Source organism: Dermacentor silvarum, chromosome 7 (genome assembly GCF_013339745.2).
Source record: "Dermacentor silvarum isolate Dsil-2018 chromosome 7, BIME_Dsil_1.4, whole genome shotgun sequence".
Taxonomy (NCBI): domain Eukaryota; kingdom Metazoa; phylum Arthropoda; class Arachnida; order Ixodida; family Ixodidae; genus Dermacentor; species Dermacentor silvarum.
This window is the reverse complement of record NC_051160.1, coordinates 40,337,142-40,362,017: the sequence shown is the minus strand read 5'-3', so window position 1 is coordinate 40,362,017 and position 24,876 is coordinate 40,337,142. Positions and strand designations below refer to the sequence as shown.

At 50.8% G+C, this 24,876-nt stretch overlaps 1 protein-coding gene across 1 annotated transcript in view; it reads right to left on the bottom strand.

The window, feature by feature from the left end:
• Positions 1-660: 660 nt before the first annotated feature.
• LOC119459482 (solute carrier family 13 member 4-like) overlaps positions 661-24,876 on the bottom strand; it is a 47,718-nt gene continuing 23,502 nt past the window's right edge. Inside the window, exons 9-14 of the mRNA XM_037721238.2 lie at positions 24,697-24,777; positions 20,279-20,386; positions 13,539-13,707; positions 10,297-10,458; positions 3,464-3,601; positions 661-825 (exon numbers count right to left, since the gene is read on the bottom strand). Coding sequence (XP_037577166.2) covers positions 661-825; positions 3,464-3,601; positions 10,297-10,458; positions 13,539-13,707; positions 20,279-20,386; positions 24,697-24,777 — 823 coding nt within the window. The remainder of the gene's footprint in view (positions 826-3,463; positions 3,602-10,296; positions 10,459-13,538; positions 13,708-20,278; positions 20,387-24,696; positions 24,778-24,876) is intronic.

Here is a 24,876-nt window from a genome sequence, read left to right as displayed (position 1 = left end):
GAAATTTTTGAAGAAATGTATTTTTACGCCGGATGAGCACATGTACCGCATTGACATATACATTAACACGAGCATATTCAGCTCATGTTTTCGTTCCGTTTGATGCGTAAAGCGCGAAATGTTGGTTCGCGAAAATTTGGAGTTTGTCCGCTGGTTACAGGCATCGCACACGAACCAGTGAAATCACGTGAAAAAAAAAAAACGTCAGAGCAAGCAAGGTGCCGTTCGCGACTCGCGGTGACCAATCCGGGAAAGTGTCCACAAAGCGTTGAGTTCAAGGGACGACCCGGGATGCTTCTCATTCTCGCGTCTAACACGTTACTTTACTCGTCGCCTAGTTGCGCATGCGCAAGAATACAGCACAAGGGCATTTATTACGAGAAACACGCAGCGGTCACAAAAGGAGAGAGAGGCGTCGCTCGAATCACTAGCAGAAAACACGAATAAAACACTATAGTATGAAGGAACACTTTCGTGGCTAAGAAAAAAAAACAATGAATGTAACGATCGGTTGCAGCCGCAGTCTTGCGGGCTGCGGCTGCTAAGTGGGAATGGTGCAGGGATGCGAAAGTTGCTTCGTCGCGGTGACCAAACGAAGCGGCGTTGCGTAGTTCGCTGCCCTCCAGCTTCCGATCCCGCCAGAGATGCAGCGAAACGCCGCTAAGGGGCGCCACTGGCGTTAGCGAGCGTGCCCGTCATGAGGTTGTTCTTGGCGACGGCCCACGCGGGCAGGTCGCTCAGAGAGAAGAGCGACACCCCGACCGTGTTGACCGTGGCGAGCACCAGAATGATGGCGCTCAGCTTCACGGCCAGGCCCGGGTACAGCTGCAGGCGAGAGAAAGAGGAACACGCGGAAACGTAACGCGTAAGTGTGTTTACACATCGCAGCTCGCGACTGATGTGCAACTCGTGCAGCACCAGCCAATCACAGCGGCCAAAATGGACAGTCCACTAGGGGGGACAATTACAGAATAACCCCCCCCCCCCGTATGAACGTATACATGGCTTGCACTGACGTCACTTCCGCCAATGCTGGGTTAGGCTTCCGCCATACCGGAGCACCCGGAGCACCACCATATGGCACCACGCTGTTAGTCGTATGCGAATGGCACTGTTTTGCAATGGCTATTTGCGCAGTTGGGTGTTGCAACCGCAGTAAAAGCAGCTCGAGGAAGGAGTCGGCAAACACGAACCTTTTTCGGCTTCGGAAGGTTGTGGAATGGCAAGACGAACGAACGAAAGCACTTAGATCGGAGCGGCGCAGCCTGTGGCTTGCGCGTATCAAGCGTGCTGATCTCAAGGGCGATCTCCCAAACATTCGAGTGTGCGGCGCCCACTTCGTAACAGCTAAGCCTGCGCAATATTACATAAAGCGCACTTAACGCTCCACTAGAATCACATTTGTTTGCATTTGTAGGAAGACCGTCCAAGCTCTGTGAAGAAACGAACTCGGACTGGGCGCCAACGCTTTTGCTAGGCTACAAAGCAAATAATGAAGGCACTGCGCGCTACGAGCGTGCTGCAAGGCGATGATTTAAACGAACGACTCCCGAGGTCGACGCGGTGACCGCTGCACCGGCAAGAGCTTTTGGAGTCGGCGAAACGCCACCCGAAAACCGCTACGACGACGGTGACGACGACCGCACATACACAGACAGCCCGTTGAAAACTGTTGAAATCAAAACATACATGTAAACAATGCAGAAATATCGATCCAAATAAAGCATGGAAAGTACGCACATCATTCTCCCAGCCACAAAACACTCGCGCAAGCTGCATATCCTGTTTGAAAATTTTCAGACCCTAGCACATAAACTCCGCTTTTGCGTGATTGTTAAATGGACAGTATCAGTTCGTTTCTTCTCTGCACCAAGCTCCAATCTTGCGTGTCTCCTGCACGCACCACTGACTAACCAGGGAATGCCTCTGAATGTTATAAACAAAATGCGGCATGGAAAACGGGGGCTGCAGCCTACATCTCCTAGGAGCACCTTTTCTTCTTGCAGCCGCTTCGCCGACAGTGTTTTCACCCAACCGCTTGTGAAGTAGTTGTGGGATTCAAGCGATTTATAAGCCTTCATTTCCTCCAGTGTCGCGAAGCACGGATGCAGTGTAAACTAGGCAGTTTACAATGCATCCGTGCGAGACCTCGGGGAAAGCGCTAACATCCATCGTCGTATCCGCACTCAGTCGCAACGTGTACGGGTCCACATCGTCGCACAGTTTCACTTTTTCTTGACATTGCGCACGCGCCGAACCGATCAGTCCTGCGTAAAATGCCTCGTTAAACGCAGGCCTACTGTAAACGGGTGGCATTTCTCGCGAGGAGCGGTGAAATCCGCTTAGAAAACACAGTGAGACCGCATAAGCGCACGCGATCAGATGCGAAGGCGGCGCGCGCGGTGCTCCGGCATGGCGCGGACGCAGCGGCGCGGGCGGACGTGACGTCACGTGCAAGCCATGTATACAGATACCGGCCGAAACTAGAAAAAAAAAGGGGGGGGGGGGGACATGTTTCCAAAAATATCGAAGGACTGATATTGCAGTCACTGACACTAATTTTAACTAAAGTTGCTGCGAACGACACTTACTCCCAAGATTATTTCACAGTCATTGGTCCGATCACGGCTATATATACCTGATCGGATATACTGAACCAGAAGTGTTTCTGGACGTGGTGATTCATGATGCGGAATAAATAAAATGAGCGAAAAGAAATACACGAACAGTACAAGGAAGCGCGCACAAGCGCTCACTTCCAACTGATGTAATTCAGGAGGTAAAAACAGCACCATGGGTGATCGGATGCCTCAGTTGTGTGCTGCTTTTTTTGTGTATGCCCTTTGTCCTATCCATGTCTTAATTTTTTGCGTCCTTACTTTACTGTTTTGTTGTTTTTTTCCGCTACTACGCGCGGTCCTGTGTACGGTATACAGCTTGGTGCTTAGCGCGGCGGAGCCTATGTATAGCTAGCCACGCCAGCGTGGAGCAGCGCCAACACCACATGCGCGTAGGCATCCAATGCATCGATCACACCAGTGCTCGCACCAGCCATGCTTCCAGAATGTTTCCACCATGTTAAAAAAAGCAAAAATTAGATTGTGAGGTTTTACGTGCCAAAGTCACGACCTGGTTATGTGACACGCCGTAGTGGGCGACTCCGGAATAATTTGGGCCTGGAGTTCTTCCAAGCCATTGCAAGACATAGCTGTCATCACTAGAATCAATCTGACGCCATTTTGGCAGTGGCCGCTGAGCTGGTGCTTTCTTGAATCCACACTGGGTAGAGCGCGCGCACTTGGGTAATCTAAGCACACGGGCGTCGTCCGAAGGACTGGTTCATCTTAGACGCAGATGTGTGCTTCCCTAGAAGACGACGTTTTCTTTACCGGTGCATCGAGCGCGCCGTGTGACACGACACACGTGATGCGAGTATCGGAAGGCGGCCGCGCGGTGCACTCACGATGTCGACGACTTGGATGTCCATGGCAGAAGTGACGACGGCGATGCTAGGCGCCGCCGTGGGCAGTACGGTGGGCGTGCACGACGCCATGGCAACGGGCAGCGCGTAGTACAGCGGGTGCACGTTGGTCAGCACGCCCTGCGGCGCATGCGCGTGTTCATTCGTCTACAGCTAATACAACGAATAACGAAAAAAGGGAAGAGAATGATAGAATCGGAGTCGTTACTACAATATAGAGATAGGGGTTTTAATGAAAGGGAATATCGAGGAGTGAGAGGGAAAAGTGCCAGACTGCGATGGATGTAGCAAAACCTGATTAGATCAAGCAGGCTCGGTGACTACTTGACGCCACCCTGTTTCAAAAAGGGATGTCAGTAAACATCATCATCATCATCATACACACCTCATGTGCTTACCCGCCATCTATCGTGACAAACAGACCGGCGGACTGTAACGTTCCATCAATTCACTCCGATGATGGCAATTCCCGCTTTGCTACCGGTAGTACGAGTGCGGAACGCTTATGTGGAATTAGTGGGTTTAGAAGAAAAAGAAACGCGTGAACAGGAGTGGAATCCATATATAATCAAAAGGCCAAAAAAAGTACGTTTACTCAAGCAAACCTAACGTATTCGCTAGAAATGTAAATTATGGGGTTTTACGTGCCACAACCACGATCTGATTATGAGGCACGCCGTAGTGGGGGACTCCGGAAATTTGGACCACCTGGGGTTCTTTAACGTGCACCTAAATCTAACTACACGGGTGTTTTCGCATTTCGCCCCCATCGAAATGCGGCCGCCGTGGCCGGGATTCGATCCCGCGACCGCAGCCCAACACCATAGCCACTGAGCAACCACGGCGGGTTCTTTGATCAGGAGAAAAAGTAAGGGTGAATTTTCACTTCGGAACCCCTCGCTCGCAAAGGTACGTGTTTGCGAGTGAGGGTTGCCTTGACATGTAAAGGCATCCTTCATTTTAGATTTTATCTGTACGACTGCATATGTTACGTCTATTCTTGCACTAAAATTAGAGTTAAAGTTTCCCCTGGGGTGCTATGCAGGATGCGCCGAATTTCTCGTTCACCCGAGTTTTACCCGAGTTTGCTCGATGGCAGTCAGTGAACGAAGATAGCAAGGAACGTGCAATAACAGCAGACAAAAAGAAATGTCGAGATAAAGCCGCGTATGACAACATGAGCGCACCCTGCGCGGCACAGGGCTGCCGGGCTTCAAGCACAGAGGACTGCGCAACAAAACGCGCCAGCGCCGCGTATTGTTATCAACGTATTATCGCAATTTAGCAATACTGTCACTATCCCGCTGTCTATCTGCACACTTGCCGTGAGCCACTTGCCGCGCCTTTCTCGGGCGCGTCAAGGGCGTGCCTCCTTTTTCGGGCATTATCTTTCTATCCTCCGTCGAATGTGCGAACAGGGCACATGCGGTGCATTCTTGCACCTATACTTTCCCTCAATCGAATACTTTGAAATACAACAAATAAAATAACCAACATTTTACTTCTTACAGTATCGGTTTTTTTGCTTTGAATGCTGTAAATTTGTGATGACAAACGGACATATCATGAATTATTAAATTTTGTACTTTTTTTGGCGCGAGTGGCGACAGTGAGACGAAAGCTTACAAGCGGATACATTCTAGAGGGTCACACGCACGAGGGAGTTCATGCGGTGAGCAGTCGCCAGGGGCGCTGCAGTGCTATGTTCGATAAAGTCAGTCATGACAACGATCTGCCCATTCCCTGTCTAATAGGGGAATGGCAACGCAGCGCTGCGGCATGGCTGTTCACCGCAGGTGCTTCACTGCCGCGGCTATTAAGGTCGCCGCTTTACCAACTGAAACGACACTTTAGCCATAGAGACGGGAGCAACGGCTGTCGCTGCAAAATGGCTGTGCGGTATTCTGGGTCCGTAGTGACGCAGCACAATGAAAATGCACCAGTTTATCTGCGTGCGCGAAGTCTCCGCGATGCATTGCGAACACGAGCGTGCGGCCCAGCGACACAGTTCGTCGTTTGTCACCGCTTGCCCATTGAAGGTGCCTCTGTGCGCATGTGCGCAGAATTTGAGTGTGTTGTTCACTCCAATGTGCTTGCCGATTGCCTTTGCTGCTGAGCTAACAGCGATCGCAGATGGATATCGTAACGACAGCGCAGCAATCGCATTTTGGTGGGTGAGGGCTCTTGTGTGCAGTTAGGAAATTAGACTTCGAGCGCAGGAAGGTGTTGCAATTGTTTAGTGTGCCGTGCTTGTGATGACAAAATGCCATTGCACTGGGTGTGTTTGCGCTGACCGCTGACCGTATTTGCTGCACTATATCATTGACAGAGCAGCCATCTCAAATGACAGCTGCGATACGTTGTCGTTGGAAAACACTACGCACTGCTCAAGATTGTCGTCCACCACGGCGCATCGACGCCTTGCAAGCAGCTACAGTGACGTGCGGATAATTATTTGCTGTGCGCTACGTAGCCACAACGCAGGCAATGAACCGTGTTGTGGGGTCATCACAGCCCAAGAAAACATATGCATAAGGCAGCGAAAGTCGACGCTTTTTTTTTTTTTAACACGAAAGTGTTTTATGCCGGGGTCCACCAAGACTTCACTGACGTATTTCCGTCACGGAAATACGTCATAGAACATAATACAAAGAAAGAAACCAGAAGAAAAAGTTTCACAAACATGCAAAATTTGGAAATCGAACCCACGACCTCTCGGTCCGCGACGATAGATCGCCGAGCGTTTAACCCATTGCGCCACAAACGCATTTGCAGAGAGCTACACAGACGCGCCTTATATATCTAAAGCCCAGACCACACGTACGCTTGCAAACGCGCGCGAGCTCGCGTCCGCGCGCCCACGCATGCGCAGACGGTGCGGCACGGCTCGTACGCGTCGAAACGCGGCGCGATCTCGCTGATCAGCTCCTCTCAGTTATCGCGCGCCTGGGCTGCCTCGCGTCGGCGCGCCTGGCTACGCAGCGACGGCGCGGTACATTCAACTCTCAGTTAAGCAGAATTATACCATGCAAGAAAGTGCTTCTTCTTCACTTTTTGGGCTGATCTAACAGCTCCAAAAAGATAAAAATTACGTTTATAAATATCGAAGCATTTTGAAGCACTGCCAACAACGAAATACGAAGTGGCGTCTGCCAAGGTGTAAACAAGTGATGCCAGTGAGCGCGCGCTGTCGCGCGTATTTGTGGATGCAAAATGCCATTCCTCGCTAGGCGCGGCAACCGCAAGGCGCGTAGACGCGAGCTTACGCGCGTCCGCAAGCGTACGTGTGGTCTGGGCTTAACACTCCTCCGTGTACCCGCGCTCTTGCTCGGGGCGGTGCCGCCGCCTACGAGCAGAAAAGAGAAGTACTGCATTATGACACTAACGCGCACCGACAGTGAACGCTTCGGTGGTCTCAGCACTGTGACGCCTCGATGCCAGCATTCGAAGGGACGCGCTGGCATCAAGAAACACTACAAACGCCACCTAGGTGGCGTTCACCGTACTCAGCACAGCGGAGCGTGGCCTCCGCAATTAGCTCTGAAAATGTTTCTGAAGTTGATCGCGGAGGCTGCAATTACGACGCGCTGTACGCGCTGATTTGACTCGGTGACGATTCAGTTACGTGCTTTGTCTTGCGCGTTGTATTAGTGTGTCAGTTACGTGCTTCGTCTTTCGCGTTGTGCTAGCGTGTGCAGCGTAGTGCAGCTTCCATATGCACGACGGTTGCTCATGGTCATCGACGTTGGTAGTCGTGATGGAGGAGACGTGCCACCAGGCGTCAGCGTGGGTGCATCAACGCCTAAGGGCGCTTTAGCCACAAACACGGAGGAAGATGGTTTCTTGCTCCGTGGCCACAAAACACCAATAGACATTATATATCAATGTGCAATAAACATTACACTACTTCTGTGAAGACACGTTTCACTTTCGTGTTCTATACCGATTCCTATATAAGAGGGATCAACCACAGTTTTTTATAGTGGTGCTGAGTACATCACCGATGACAGTGCGTTGTGCGTGTTTTATTTCGCCGGTAAAGATTGTTAATGCCTCTCAGTTCCGCACCACGTCGCTGTTGTCGAAAAATAAGTTGGGCGTGGCCCAACCGTGGTGGGCGCGCACAAGAGTTACATGCCTCGCTCGGGGCGTGACCTATGGTTTTGATTGACACGCGAACTCGGGCCAAACTCGTACATCGCGAAACCCCCCTCGAGTTAAACTCGGGAGCATGGCGGCGGCAGCAGCAGCCTGTGTCATCGCATCCAGCGGCGGCAACCGTCAATATGACCATCTGGACCCGTTCAGCTACATGACCGACGTAGAGTTTCAGCGTCGTTTTTGCCTTTCCAAAACGTCAGTGCGCTGGCTGTGTGACGAGTTAGGCGAACGCCCTTGTCTGCGGAAGCTGCGTGGCGGGCATATTATGCTTTCCGAACACAGACTGATGTGACTAGGCTGCGGAGGAAAAGTTCGTGCGATCGCTTCGGCTCTCTCCTGTTTCAAGCGCTGCTCGTCCACCGCACCCTAGCCCCAGGCCAGGTCCGGCGTCGTCATCGGAGTACTGGGGCACCTACGAGCACCTGGGGTTCAACCCGGGCCAACCAACGCAGGTTGGTTGGCCCGGAAGACTCAGAATGGAAGCCGGGCTACCTTCCGATGCAACAGGTGCCGAAATCAGTTTTCGCAGTTACACGGTAAAGCTGCAATGCACGGTCAGAGAGGCGAAGGACGTTACTTCGCCAACACGGACCGCCTCGGCCATCCGAACGACCACCTCTCCAGGCGGCAAATGATTTGGCTCACGTACTGCGTGAGCAAAAGCGTAGACATATGGCTGTTGAAGGAGATGACCGGCGACTTGTTTCCTCTATAGGAGCACACCATCGCCGACAGGACGAACTACCCCCGTAAGGTCGCGAGGGACGAGCTGCTGGCGCGACCTCCACTTGGTACCCCGGGTAGATAGCGCAAATTGATGAGTGCCTTCTTCGCGGCGAGCAAAAGTATACAATCGAGGCCGCCTAATGACGGGCGACAACTTTCCGCCAGCCGCCAAAATTACGGCGGTGTTAAAGTTGGGGGCCCATGGGTCTTCGGCATGTTCTGCGTGACCAGAGGGGTGCTGCGACTTTCAAAGTCGACCGACGAAAGGCGGCGACGCTAGGCGCCATTATTGCAGCCAATGTTCAACCGGGGACCATTATTCGTAGTGACGAATTGGCCGCATACAAATGTATCCCAAATTTAGTGGATGCTAACGGGGCTATGCCTCAATCCGCATTGGTAGACAGTCAACCAAAGCGTGAACTTTGTGGACCCCATCACGGGCGTTCACACGCAAAAAAAAAAAGAAGGTTATTGTCAAAAAGTGAAGCGCTCCCTCGTCAGCGATGGTTACAGGGTAACTGCACCGATGCTGGAGTCCCACCTGGGATGCATGTGGTGGCAGTCAACATCCACGTGCGCTGCAAAGACCCTTTCGTGCGTTTGTTAGAAGCCACGGATCGCTCGGGCTAGCCACTACAAAGACTCTTTCCTGCGGTTGTTAGAAGCCATCGCTCGACGCTTGCCAGTATGGAGGTGTATCGCAAAGTAAAAGAAAATAAAGCGTAGTTTTCTGACCCTTGTATGTGTGCTTTCCGGCATTCCTGTGTGCTTACACGGTAAGCGCGTGGCAAACCACTTATGCGCTAGCCGACGCTCACTTCGTCTTGTAGCTGGATGCGCGCGCTACTCGCAGCTTTTCTTTAGAGCGAGCAACGAGCGATCTATTAAAAGCCCAGTGTGAAAACCAGGCGCACACCAATCTCTGCTCGGAAATGGGAGCGCAAGCACGTAGCGAGCCGCACCAATCCAATCTAGAGCAAAGGAGCAACGAGCGATCTGTTGGAAACCCAGTGAGAAAAGCAAGCGCACACCAATCGGTGCTCGGAAATGCTAGAGCAAGCACGTATCGAGCCGTGCCAATCGAATCCAGAAAAAAAAGAGGGGGGCGAGCGTCCCCTCGTGGCATAACGCGAAACGTATTTCAATACAAATTAGTCTAATACACATTCCGTGTACATCGTGGAAACATTAAAATGCTTACAACCCCCGTTAATGTGACTAATATTATTGTACTAAATGAATTTATTTTATAACTTGCTTGTGCCTGTATTGCACTCGGTGGAACGACAAACAAGTGAAAGAAGGCACGACCATGCACCGACCGTATGATCACGTGAGCCCCAGTTTGTCGACCGCCCATATGGCAATGCCCAAGGGATAATAGCCACCCAGAGTGAATCTAGATAAACCAATGAAATTGTAGGTGTGCCGATGGACAAACTTCGTCTTGTTACCATTTGTTCTTTGATCTTGGGGCGTCGCCAGAGCTCGTGAAGATCCCGAGTTTCGCCAAACTCGGGGCATCCTGCATAGCACCCCTGGACTAAAAAAAAATCTACATCTAATATATAGTCTCGTAAACATATTCATCGCGTAAACATTAAACGTACAGGCTATATTAAACTTTCGTTTTATAGTGTATATGTTCGCGTGCACTTTGAATGCTATATGCTAATTGGTCCTGCTGTCTTGTCACCTCTTCAAGTTCTACGGAGAGAAGGCCTGAGTATAGTCAGGTACTGTCGCCTTTTGCCCTCCTCTGAAGCCTGTAATTTGTGGCACACCTAGCAAATTCTTATTTCAGTTGAAGGCCTTATAACTTTCAAGTAAAAATACATTCAGGCATGGCGTCACCGCTGCTGAGCCATCGTAACTCGCGCCCCGGCCGCTGGAGGCGTGCCAGCAGTCGCGAGAGCATCACTCACAATGTCCGATGCGATGGGTATGAGGAACCTGGCGATGACCACGTTGGTGTTGACCTCGGCGAGCAGCGTGGTCAGCAGGATGAGCACCACCTGGGTCTGCAGCGGGCTCAGGAAGTCCAGACTGCTCAGCTTCTCGCTGATGCGCCGCGACAGACCCGTGAACTGCGTCAACGTATAACGCGCCACTTCGCGTCTCTTGGTTTTGTGCATAAATGCGGCACAAGTCTCGCTGGAAAGGCACACTGGCATCAAGTGCAAAAGCCCTTAAAGGTCTTCTATTATATTAAAAGCGGCAAGGTGAGAATATGGCGTCGATTGCTATGGCTTTTCTCAGCTCGTGATGCGTCATTTCATACGACACACCAACTACGCTATAATGATTTTAATTTTCATAAAGGCAGTTACTTTATTGCAACAATCAAATAATAAGTGTATAAAATACATTCGAAAGTTCATGCAAGTCAGGGCAAATCATGCATACATCAAAAAGTCGAAGTTTAACCCGAAAGGCGAAGCATCCATTGCGATAGCAAATTAGTGGACAGCTATACTAAGTAAGGATAGTGGTTTTATCAGCCGTATAAGCTTGTAAACATAGGCATACTAACTAAATTAACGAGCATGGTGTCACGCGCGCACAAACATGAACGCATCTCACTAGATGACCGCGGAAACTCCCCGTCAAAAGGCTGGAGTGGGTCAGCGCAGCAGCAGCAGCAGCGACCGAATTGAGCTTCGTGCCAGCGCTCGCATCAACGCGATGTTAGCCGCGAAAACACAGGAATGGCAGACTCTGCCCCCGCTGCAGATGGCTTTCAAGATACAGCCGCGCGGGCGGGCGGGCGCCCTCCCCCCGAAGCCTCCCGGCCCGGCGGGAGCGCTTGGCTAATAAGGTCCCTAGCGCGGCCGCAGTAAAGCATGGCCCCTCGACCTCCTTACCCTCCCTCCAGAGCGTTGTGCGCGACTGCAAGACTGCACTTCCTTCCTGCTTCCCGCCTTTGTGTGCACGAGCAGCGATTGCCGGCTCACCGTCGCACGCTTTTTACTCGCACGTACAGAGTACGGCGCGCGGCAACGGTTTTATCGCCCGTGGACTTCATACGGAACCTCACGGCGACGACGACGACGACGACTATGGCGGAAATTCGCCTAGAGTGTCCGTACAATTGCTATCGCAATAAAACAGATAAGCTGTAAAAGAGAGTTATCACACCCTTCGGAAGTTCTAGGAGTCTGGTTTGCCATGCACTGCCCGAAATCTACCGAAGACAATGGAAACGCTTCGCTATATTCAAGCTTACTATTTACGCTCTCTCCGCTATATCCGAGGCTTGTTGCGGTACGCTGCCCGGGCTTTTTTCTGACGCCAGCGTCTGGCTGTGCGTTCCATGAGAAGTAACTTGCGATAAAGCCATAATAGCCAATCGGACAAAGGAAAGCATAGAAGAGCATAACTGCTCTTGTACAATTAATGAAATATGGTGGCTGAATAATACGATAAACTTCTATCGTGCTCTTTTAAGAATAAGGAAAAGGAAATCGCACGCCTCATTCGGAGGGTATGGGTTCGTTTACCATAGGTGCAAAGTTCGTTTCTACTTCGCAAAAAACGCTCGCGTACTTAAATGCACGTTGAAGAACGCCGAGTAATCGAAATTAATCCCGAGCCGTTTAGGACAGCGCTTATAGTAGCACCAGTACGTGCGATATCGGGACATTAAAACCTACGTGTCAACAAAACAATCAATGCAATCAAATAACCTTCACTGAGAATACGAATACGACTGGTACAATACGAATGGCATATATTTAACCATCAACAATAAAGAAGGGCTGGCAAGCCTTAGCGCTACCCAAACTATAACGGCTTTTATGCAAATCAGTTTCGTTTTTGTTTTGCAGGAGGTATGCGTGTCTACAGAAAAGGTGGTCACGTGGGGAGCAGAACAATGTGACACTCGCTCCATCCCGCTTGGTCGTCTGCTATGCTGCTACTCGTTGGGCGGCCCGATGTAGCAGCCAAAACGTCACATTGTTCTGCTGCCCACGTGACCTCCGTCAGCGTTATGACGTCATGACCCATACACATCCTGGGAAGCGAAACAAAGTGGTTCGTAGAAAAGCTAATACAGTAGAAATCTCGGTAAACGGAAAACGCTTACACGGAATAATGGAATTGCCGGTTAACAACAGCCCCTTAATTGGTTGTTTTTGTATCATGGTTAAATTAAAGAAAAAAGCTTTCTTTAGAGGAACCAAAATTTTTTAACTTTCTGTAAACGGAACCACATAAGCAAGCTCTAAATATGATTTTTTTTTTCAGAAAAAGCCAAGATCTGCTTTCTTTTTCTTTCTTTTTTGCCACACCTATCTTTTATACAGAGAGCCACCTTTAAGAAGCGGTGGCAAAGACTTGGCAAATAAATATTTCATAAATTTTTATCGCATGGCATATGCACTGCGGATAGCTTGGCGGCACCGCGACTCACCCCACCAGACGGTTGAAATAAGACCGAGCGAAATTTCGGAAACTCTTCAGCACTCCGTTCGATAATTTGGACTCCACCAGCTCGACCTCGTGCTAGTTAAGCCATCGAGTCGAGAAGTAAGAGCGATGTCATTGTTTTGATACGACGCCGGCGCTTACTTGAAACCAAAACTATAGCGAAGCTATAGCAAAGCCACAAGTCGCCGACTGCGCCCAAACCACGTGATAAACTATCTGCTACATGCACTTCTTGATGCCTAACATTTCTAACAGTGTTATACGGCGATGTATGACATACAGTGCTGCACCTCTGCACAGATTTCTCAGTAAACGGAACTCCTGTTAATCCAGACATCTTTCTCCTGTCCCTTGGGATTGCGTTTAACGAGATTCTCTTGTATAGCAAGTTATATAGGGCGCTGTAAAGCTTGCGAATATTTATTCTAGGGTATCGAGGTCAAGGACCGTCATTTAACACAGAAAAGAAAGAAGAAGAGAGAGAAATCCTCAATATATGATATCAAGTATACAAAAAACTCACTTTCACAACGCTTCTTTCGTTGGCCTCAATGCATGTCGCCTCCTTACTGTTGTTAAATGAATTTCTGCCGCTACGAAATATGCTTCCGTCATGACATCTTTGCGCTCCAGACATTAGCAAATCTTCTTGTCGTGTTACCTCATGGCGGAATGCACCTCTGCAGCCATTCTCTCTTTTTACACTTATACGGGTGCCACAGCTAGTCGATCTCACCTCTAAGGCACCGGCGAGCGAGAGGCCACCGCCCACCGAGAGCAGCGCCCTCCAGTGGATGCGACCGGACACAGTGCGCCAGTCGAGCACCGACTCGGTCCGGCGACCGTGCGGCAGGAAAGACAGTAGCACCACGACCACCATCACGTTCACCGACTCGTGGGCGTACCTGCGGGCGACGCGTTGGCACATGTATGCTACCTTGTCACGCAGTTCTTGGATATATCAAACCCGGATATATCAAACCCGCATATAACGAATTATTCTGTATAACGAACACCAGTACAAAATACCATCGAAAGGTTTTGTAAAAAAATTTATTTCATATATCGAATTACTTTTGTATCGAACTTTTTTGTGATCCCCTTCCGATTCGATATATCTGGTTTCAACTGTATACGCCTCCGGTGGAGAACCATGAACAGTGCTTGAAATGCGAGTCTCGAATATAACTCTTTATTGGGTGAACTCGTGCTCAGAAAGGCAAGGAACACTCCTGACTGCAACAGCGCGACTATATAGACAAGGGCGAAGAAAAAGGAGCTGACGTCACATGAGGGGCGCTAAGACCGGTTGGTGGTGCCGTGTGATGTCCCCTCCACTTCAGCCACAACATCAAACTCGAATCTGTGCTCATTACGAGTTATAATTAAACCTGTAGTGAAGACGAATGCCCGGCGCTGCAGCCACATCGCCAGTCATCCGGGAAGCGCGAGCTCGAGATTGCTTGAGCCGCTCTGGTTGAGACACGCTGCCAACGCTGCCCGCTGCTCTCTTGTACTGTGTTCACATTAGATTCTGGTGGAGGTGCTGCGGTTTCCCCCAACCTGGAGTTACGCACCCGAACTCTGCCGTCCGTCATGCCTGACGACCCCAGCCCGACATCCCCACCGGTTCCTCCAGCCATCGTATGTGCCGGTGCCCAGCGTCAGCGGGATCCTGACATCTTCTGCGGCACCGATGAGAAAGACGTTGAAGATTGGCTGGAATCGTATGAACGCGCCAGCAACACTAACAAATGGGACGACACCCAGAAGCTCAACAACGCGATGTTCTATCTGTCGGGCGTCGCCAAGCTGTGGTTTCGAAACCACGAAGCCGATCTCCGCACATGGGCTCGCTTCAAAACCAGCATTGCAGACGTTTTCGGCCGCCCTGGCGTGCGCAAGCTTCGCGCTGAACAACGCCTGCGCAGCCGATCCCAGCAAACTGGTGAAACGTTCACCAGCTACATAGAGGACATCGTCGACCTCTGCCGGCGTGTCAACCCGACGATGGCGGAGGGGGACAAGGTACGTCACATCATGAAGGGCATTTCCGACGATGCCTTTCATATGCTGCTGTCAAAAAGCCCTGACACAGTTTCTCAGGTCATTGAGCTTTGCCAGAGTTTCGACGAGCTCTGCAGGCAGCGTCTTCTCACACGGCGCCCACCTGTGTCCGATGAAAGCCTCGCGAGCGTGGCCGTGGCTCCTGACATGGACTCCCTGCTTTGCCAAATTAAAGAGTTCGTCCGTGCTGAGGTCGCTCGCCAGCTTTCGCTGCTGTCCTCAGCCACGTCACCACCCTCGTCTTTGCCGACCAACCTTCGCCAGGTCATCCAAGAGCAAGTTTGCGCAGCTCTCCCTTCTGCCCGCGAGACTCCACCGGTGCCGACTCCCGTTGCTTTTCCCGAGGTGACTGCACCTCTTAGCTATGCCGAGGCTCTCGCACGGCCACCACCTCAGACCTTTGCGCCATTCCCATCAGCCGTGCCACTGCGTCCAGCCCCTCACTTCGTTCAGCCGCGGTACCCACACAGCAGTGGACAATGGCGCACTCCTGACAACCGCCCAATATGTTTTGCATGTGGTCTACCTGGCCACATTGCACGATTTTGCCGTCGCCGCCCAACATCCTACCGCCGTAGCTTCGACACCGAACCATACGGTTCACCATACCCGTCGTCCTCCGTGCCTCAGAACCCTGGCCAGATGTCTTCTTACTCGGACCACCGCCCTCTTGTTGACCGCCGTTCGCCATCGCCCCGACGTCGCTCGCTTTCACCGATGCGTCGTCGTCCTTCTACGCCGGAACGGGAAAACTAATCGCCGCAGTTCCAGAGGCGAGAACTGCGTCACCCACGAACAGACCAAGGCCTCTCCCTTCTCCGACTAATATTATTGATGTATATGTGGACGGCGTCGCTGCACTCGCCCTCGTTGACACTGGTGCCGCAGTTTCGGTTATTAGTGCCACACTTTGCCGTTCGCTCAGGAAAGTTACGACGCCACTGTCAAACGTATCCCTTCGTACTGCCAGCGCAGACCGCATCACGCCTGCAGCTGCGTGTACTGCTCGTGTTGTGATCAACGGCCTCCTCTACATCGTCGAATTTTTGGTGCTGTGTTCTTGTTCCCATGATCTTATTTTGGGCTGGGACTTCCTTTCCGCTAATAAGGCCGTCATCGACTGTTCTCGTGCTGAGGTGGAATTTCAAACGCTGTGCGACGCCCCGCTCCTTGACGCTCGTGAACCTGACGATAAAGTTTTTGTTGCCGAAGACGTTACCATTCCACCGCACTCTTCTGCCCTAGCCACGGTGTCATGCAACCTTGTTGCTGATGCCAGCGCACTTTTTACGCCATCCGCCATTTTCGCTCGTCGCAAATGTTCCCCGCTGCCTTTCGCTGTTTTGGACGTTCATGCCGGCATCAGCAGACTGCTCGTCTCCAACCAATTGTCCTGTCCTCTCACTTTGCTTCGTGGGGAATGCGTTGGCCGCGTCCAGTGTGTCGACCCTGCTGCCATCATTGACATGCCAACTGGTTCCACCGCCACTCATGAGGTCGCCGGAATGACCTGTAACCCCGCGCAGGAGCCGACTTCGCCCGATGTTCTCCATAGCTCCATCGCCGACACGTTGACTGTTTCCCAACGCGCCCAGCTTCTACGCCTTCTCGACAAGTTCCGTTCGTCTTTCGACTGCCAGCATGTTCCCTTGGGCCGCACGTCAACTGTTTGTCATCGCATCGACACGGGTACTAGTGCGCCACTGCGACAAAGACCCTATCGTGTATCCGCGACAGAGCGCCGTGTCATCGATGACCAAGTAGCTGACATGCTGAAGCGCGGCGTCATTCAGCCTTCGGATAGCCCCTGGGCATCTCCCGTTGTTCTTGTTAAGAAGAAGGACGGATCGATTCGATTCTGTGTCGATTACCGTCGTCTTAACAAAATAACTCGTAAAGATGTTTACCCTCTTCCGAGAATTGACGACGCCCTTGACTGTCTCCAAGGCGCGGAGTTCTTCTCTTCTATCGACTTACGTAGCGGCTATTGGCAAGTCCCCATGGCACCCGAAGACCAACCTAAAACGGCCTTTGTAACACCAGATGGCCTATATGAATTTCGTGTCATGCCTTTCGGGCTTTGCAACGCCCCAGCCACATTTGAGCGTATGATGGACAACCTGTTGCGTGGTCTCAAGTGGAAAACGTGCCTGTGCTACTTAGATGATGTGGTTATTTTTTCGCCCGATTTTCCCACCCATCTCTGTCGGCTGGAGGAAGTGTTACAGTGCCTAACTGCCGCCGGCCTTCAGCTCAACCTGAAGAAATGCCACTTTGGCGCAAGTCAGCTCACCATCCTTGGCCATGTCGTATCTAAACACGGTATTCTTCCTGACGCCGCCAAGCTCCGTGCAGTTGCTGATTTTCCCAAACCTTCCTCCGTACGAGAACTTCGCAGCTTCCTTGGCCTCTGCTCTTACTTTCGCCGCTTCATTCGGAATTTTGCGTCCATCACCGCTCCCTTGAATCAGCTTCTACGGAGCGACTTGAACAATTACGCCTGGTCCCCTGCCTGTGACGATGCCTTCCAAGAGTTGCGTCGTCTATTAACATCGCCGCCTATACTGCGTCACTTCGACCCGAGTGCTCCGATCGAAGTACACACTGACGCCAGCGGTGTTGGGCTCGGCGCTGTGCTCGCGCAGCGCAAATCTGGGTTCGACGAGTACGTCGTTGCATACGCAAGCCGCACCCTCACCAAAGCAGAGACAAATTATTCCGTTACGGAGAAAGAATGTTTGGCCATAATCTGGGCACTTGGTAAATTTCGACCCTACCTCTATGGCCGCCCCTTTGACGTAATTACAGACCACCATGCACTTTGTTGGCTGTCCACATTGAAGGACCCCTCAGGTCGATTAGCTCGCTGGGCTTTGCGGTTGCAAGATTTCGACGTGCGCGTTGTCTACAGGTCTGGCCGCCGCCACACCGACGCCGACGCGCTTTCCCGTTCGCCCGTGTCAACCGTAAGCGATGCCTGCCTCTCTGCCGTTGACCACGTACTTTCGTTCCCAGTAGGCTGCGACATGGCTTCGGAGCAACGCAAGGATGCCTGGATTAGTGCTCTTATCCGCTTCCTTTCTAACCCGTCGACTGTTCCTCCACCTTCTCGAGCTTTGCGCCGTCAAGCTTCGCACTTCGAAATGCGGGATGGACTTCTCTATCGCCGGAATTACGTCTCCGACGTCCGCAAGTGGTTGCTCGTCATACCGCGACATCTTCGTGGTGAAATATGTTCTGCCTTCCACACTGACCCGCAGTGTGCACACGCGGGTGTCTTCAAGACGTACACCCGGCTTCGCTCCAGGTTTTATTGGCGTGGCATGTACACCTTTGTGTGCAAGTACATTCGGTCGTGCCCTCAGTGCCAACGCCGCAAGGTTCCTTCTCAGCATGTCTCTGGTCCACTACAGCCAATCCCGTGTCCTGCCAGGCCCTTCGATCGCATTGGGATTGACCTGTATGGACCCCTTCCGAGCACGGCTTCCGGAAACCGCTGGATAGTCGTCGCCATCGACCACTTGACGCGATACGCAGAAACAGCCGCTCTGCCTGCTGCCACAGCTCGTGATATCGCATCCTTCCTACTGAAAAACTTTATTCTCCGTCACGGTGCACCTCGCGAACTTTTGAGCGATAGAGGACGTGTGTTCCTCTCCGAAGTCGTAAACGCGCTCCTTACTGAATGTCGCATCGTTCATCGCACCACCACCGCCTACCATCCTCAAACTAACGGTCTGACGGAAAGATTTAACCGCACCCTTGGCGACATGCTCTCCAAATACGTCGCCTCTGATCACACTGATTGGGACCTCATTCTGCCATTCATCACGTTCGCCTACAACACTGCACCACAGGCGACCACAAACTTTTCCCCATTCTTCCTCTTGTACGGCCGCGAACCTTCGACTACCCTCGACACCATTCTTCCGTACAGACCCGATTCATCCGAATGTACACCCATCTCTGAAGTTGCCCGCCGCGCCGAGGAATGCCGTCAACTCGCCCGTTCCTTTACAGCCGTCGACCAATGGCAACAAAAATCTCGACGTGACGATGATCACACGCATTGTCACTTTCTTCCGGACTCCCTTGTGTGGCTTTGGGTTCCTGCCGTTCCTGCTGGCCTCTCATCCAAGCTTGTATCAAAATATCAAGGACCCTACCGTGTTGTAGCGCAGACATCGCCTGTGAACTATATTGTCGAGCCTGTCACGCCACCTACGGACCAACGCTGTCGTGGTCGTGAAACCGTCCACGTACAACGCCTGAAGCCGTATTACGACCCCTTGATTCTATGTTCACCATGAGTCGCCAGGATGGCTCCTTTTCCGATGGGGGGTGATTGTAGTGAAGACGAATGCCCGGCGCTGCAGCAACATCGCCAGTCATCCGGGAAGCGCGAGCTCGAGATTGCTTGAGCCGCTCTGGTTGAGACACGCTGCCAACGCTGCCCGCTGCTCTCTTGTACTGTGTTCACATTAGAAACCTTACAAATGTGCGATTTGTTGCAAAAATCCTAAGGTTGCTCTAACTAAGGTGCTCCCGCGCGTTCGGCAGGTAGGCGAGAAATGGCGCGAAGAGACTCTGGCAGCAAAACGGAGGGATGCGAAACCACGCCCACCAATTTTGACCGCTGCGAGGCCCACGAGGAATTGGGAGTGAGCGCGATCGCAAGCTTACACCGTATAGGTCTGCCACTAGTTATCATAAGTTAAGCATCTAAGCTTTGTACCGCATGAATAAAGGTCACTTGTGTATTTGTTAACATCAATTCTTTACCTTAGTGCCCGTAGACCCCCAGTAGCACGCACAAGACGTTTTGCGTACCCCACTGCGACTGCATCCCCGATACAGCCTACCCGATACATTTTTTTTCAGTAGGTTTAATTGAAGTGTAAGCACTTCAGTTCAACATATTTTTTACAAGCACGCTGCTACTTGCGCCTACACACTCGAGCATGTCTACGCTAAGCTTCTGATTAGAGAGGTTTAGATTAGGGGACGCAAGCGGCTTGCGTACGCAAGAACTAGGGGCCATGGGTAATGCGCGTGCGCGGGCCCCTACGTCTGGGTCTGCGCATGCGTGGTACCGTGGCCCCTAGTTCTTGCGTACGCAAGCCGCTTGCGTCCCCTAATATAAAACTCTCTAATATCTACACTTCCTAACTGACGTCGCGTATGGTCGAGTGTTTCTCGGACACCCTGGGGGTTGTCCAAGCGCCCTGTGGTGCGCGATATACACCAAGGCGACCATATACACCAATGTGATGGATATTCACTCGGCGGTCATGGAGGACACTAGTTTGCGAGTTTTATTGTGTCGAGAGTTTAGAGATTAAAGAGTTTTAGCGTGTCTTAGAAGTGTACCAGCGTAGACGTGGAGCTGGCTAAAGGTATGCGCCTTACTTGATTGAGAGCTGCTCCTTGAGTCCAACGAGGCTACTGACGCCCCTGATGGCGATGCAGCAAACGAACAGCGCGCCGATGGATGCCACCAGGATTCGTTCCTTACAGCTGAGAACATCCAAAAGAGAAAAATTACAGATAGGTTTAGCTGGAACGTAGACATTTTGGCGTTAAGGTTTTTGCAGGGTACTGGGGAAGTGATGATCTTAGTGGCGTTACATTGAAAACGAGGCGACGACAAATCGATATCTATAGCCTGCTTGAGCTAATCAGATTTTACTGCATATATTGCAGTCTATCATTTTGCAAATCGCTGCTTCATACTTTCTTGAGTAAGACTTCTATCTCTATATTGTAAAGTTACTTGCCTGCAGTGCAACAATCCCCACTCCATCTTGAACTAACGCAGACGAGCGACAACGGTGCAGGAGCAGAAAGGCAACTGACTTTATTGCGAACAACGACTTGTTCTCATACAGAGAACACTATGACGTCACAGGGCCGTGTGCAATCTTCAATTGCACCCTATCGTTCTATATCACAAGACATCACACACAAAGCTTGCGCTGCGACACATCTCTTCCCCGCTTTTATTGCGATGGCAATTATAAGGACACTTCAACCGGATTTCTGCCGTCGGCGTCGCCGTGAGGTTCCGTATCTATTCCAAGGGCGATAAAATCGTCGCCGCGCGCCGTATGCGCAAGTGAAAGCGCTCGGGGGACGCGCGCTATCACGGAGAGCCAACGCACGGCGGAAAGCAAACACGACCGTCGGGCGAAATGCCGTGGGGGTATGGGGGGAGGGAGGCGGGGCGACGCTGTGCTACGGCACCAAATGCGTATCTTGAAACCGAGCGCAAGGGGAACCGGCAACGCAATCTCCCCCGCGAAAGCAAAAAGAAAAGAAAAAAAAAAAGCGGGGAAGCAGCGCGGGAGGGAGGGGGAGGGGACCAGCTTCTACTCTGCCAAGAAATACGCTTGCACTGGCTGTGGTGGCGGTCGCCCGCACCGTCGCTTATCTCCACACGGCTCTGACCTTTGTATGCGCTGTGCATTCGCCGCTCAGTTTCCGTTGAAGCGACAGACCGCACGATTCTTCGCCCGCTGCAGCGGCTGCGCTTGCTGCCAGCGTTTTGACAGTCGTTGTCTGCGGTCATTCAGTGTGATCTATTCATGTTTGCTAGTGCGCGATGACACCACGCTTGTCAGTTCAGTTAGAAAGCGAATGTGTCCAAGTTTATGCAGCCGATAAAACTACTCTACTATCCCTACTCCGAATAGCTCTCTACCAATTTGCTATCGCAATTGATGCTTCGCCTTTCGGGCGAAACTGCGACATTTTTTTCTCAGCAATACTCAAAACGTCTCTTGCTTATCTCGACCACTGAACAATTAGCGCTCACATAAGCTTGGAATCACAGTACTTCCGGAAGGTAAACATTTGCTACGGTCGTGGCTGGGCGAATATACCGAGTGTTTCAGCGACGACTGTCTCTAATTATTAAAAATAAATACGGGATTTATTTAAGATACAAGAATACTTTTTGCGGGACAATATTCGCAACAAGGGCGGAGAAAAGGAAACTCCCTATCGGATAAATAGGAGCCTTTAGCTCTTACTTATCAACGTTAGGCTGCCAACGCCAATCGGATATTTCTAGCTAACGGCGATCTTATAACAAAACGGTTTTACAACGAGTCAAAAGTATGTATTTAAAGTACGCTGGTGCGAAGAGTTCCCGACTCATTTTAGCGCGAGACCAGAACCGAGCACCTTAGGATGACGTGGCGTAAAATGTAGTCAGCTGCTACTCACTGAACTAACATCAGATTCAGCAGATTCAAATTCACTCACACCAGAGAGGCAAGCGTTTCTACTACCAAATGTTTCAAATAAGCGTCTCAATTAGCGTTGTGTACATACCGCTGAAGTGAAATGCTTATGTCACCCATCGCAAGACGCAGCTATGACTGTGTTATGATTACTATTTTTATTGCGATAGAAATTATATGGACACTCCAAGCGCATTTCTGCCGTCACCGTGATGTTCCGTATAAAGTACAGACACGATAACATCGTATGTGCGAGTGAGAGCTTGAGAGGGTCAGCCGACGATCGCGGCACAATCTCGACTGCGCGAGGGACAAAGGCGGGGCGGAAGCGCGTCGTCTTCCGTGGTGCGCGAGGCACGGGGGAGAAGGAGAGGGAGGGAGGGGAGGGGGGCGTTCTACACCTGCGGCTGCTGCTCACGGCGCGGCCGCGCGGGCACCGTAACTTGAGAGCGAACTGCGACGTTAGCTAAGTGCGCGCCCGCGTGGGCCTCATCTTCAAAGCGATCTGCGGTGTGGGCAAAGAACGCCTAGTGCCAGTAGCTACGTAGGCGCTGTGCTTTCGACGTTTAGTTCGCGTTGAAGTGAGGGATGTGAGTTTTACAACACCAGCTTTAGGCTAGTGATTGGTCGTTTACTCTGGCTTGAAACAAGGTGATCGTTTCTCCCGTGGTTATCGTTACGCATGCCTTTCCTGTACTGCAGCCACACGGGCTATATCTAGCCCCATCGACTTCGATCGGTTGAAGCGTTTCGTAAAGAACAATTAATACAGCCACGGTTTTAAAGGATACGTAGGAGCGCTTCATTCCTGATAAGCCAAGACAGCCTGTGTGACACAAGTATCGGGTTCCGTTTTGTGCTTTTGCTTTTATAGCGCCAACTGCGACGACCACTCTTCGACAACCATTCACTGCCGCAAGTGTAGAAGACGCGAAGAGCTTTTCGCGCTTTTCGAAGTGCGTCGACTAGCTGCGAGTAAACAACGAGTAATCTGGTCAAATTGTTAAAACATTAACAATTCTCCTTAATTAAGCAAAGTTTAGAGCAACGTAGCACTCACCTATTACATTTTCGCAACGAACACAAAACTCATCGGGGAGTTCAGGTAGGTTGGCGAGTACGATAGCACAGGAATTGGAGTGGCCGTCCTATCGACCGTCTCGCTGCATGCGATTTGGCTTTCAGTTTATAGTCATATACGGGTGATCACTCCTAACTGTTACGGAATTTTTAAAAATCGCCTGTTGCAGATAACAATTATAGTCCTCGAGCTGGATTATTTAGAGAGGCGGACATTACTTGCACGAGACATCGAAGCACATATTCTGGTAATTAAACAAAATTCACTAATTGACTTCTTCATTCATTACTCTACGGCAGATATTGAAATTTCCGAATTGAAGCCGGTGAGTTTGCAAGGCGTATCCAATTGGTGTGAATTTCCAGAATGACACCAGTTTGGAGATATGTGCCATCAAACTCGCCGTAACAATCCACTGTTGTTCTACTTACTTTTTTAACGAAACGCCATTTCATCCATTGAAGCAGAAAAGTAACGGGAACGCCAACCTTTTCCGTCCCGCACTTTGGAAAATAATATCTCCAAACTGGCGTCATCCTAGAAAGTCATATTAAGTAGATACGTCTTGAAAACTCACCGGTTAGAGTTCGTAAATTGCAATGTGCGGTAAAGTTTTTAAGGAGCTAATGAGTGATTTTTGGTTAATTAGTTGAAGGTGTGTTTCGATTTCTCGTGATAGTAGTTTATGCCCACTTCTACGGATAATCCAGCTCAAGGACAAGGATTATGCGATCTGCCACAGTCGATTTGTAAACATTCTGTACAACTTAGAAATGAACATCCCGTGTACTTATATATATATATATATATATATATATATATATATATATATATATATATATATATATAGCTGCAACACTCTTTAGCATGCACCGTAGGTGTGGCATCTCATCTTTTGATTACAGGAAGAAGAAATGCGCCGATTTGAGGTAATAAAAACCGCGGTAAGCAAACCTACAAAGCTGAGCTATTGTCGCCAGACAGACGCGTTGGACCATGTCTGGCAACAGCACAGTGTTGCCTGCGCCCGCTCCGTCGGTTGCGGTGCTTTCCAGGTTTCAGCGACTTTACTCGACTCTAGCCAGAGCACTTCCCTATGTCCAGCAGTTCGATGAACGTCTAGTTTGGTATGTCTGCGCTCTCAGAGCAGGTGTGACGCACATCCACTTTTACGTATTATGTGTAACGCCCTATACCATTTTACGACGCTTAGACTGCGGATGCGACAAAGAAATACGTACACCGACCAACTAAAACTTTAAAAGCAAGACGTTTCGCCTTCCATGCGGAAGCCTTGTTCACAAATACCGTAACGCCTTGCTTTTAAAGTTTTATTTGGCCGGCGTAAGACTTTTTTTGTCATGTTCCATCCCGACCAGACGGGCTTCCGTTGAACTCTCGGTTGCAGGCTGTGGATGCGTTAGCTCGTGTTAAACAAAACGGAACAGGAGACGCGGATGCTATACACTTCTACTACAGACGCTAAAGCAGAAATCGCTCACGTGAGCTTGCCCAGAAACTTCCGCTTCTTCCTGATGATTTCGGCGATGACCTTCAGGGTGTCGCCGTCTTCCTGGATGTCGCTAAACGAATCAAACGCGTAAGAGAGGTGTGCGTCAGGTTAATGCTCGCTCTATAGGTGCCGTGGACTTTCGTAATCGTAACGACAATCGGAGAGAAAC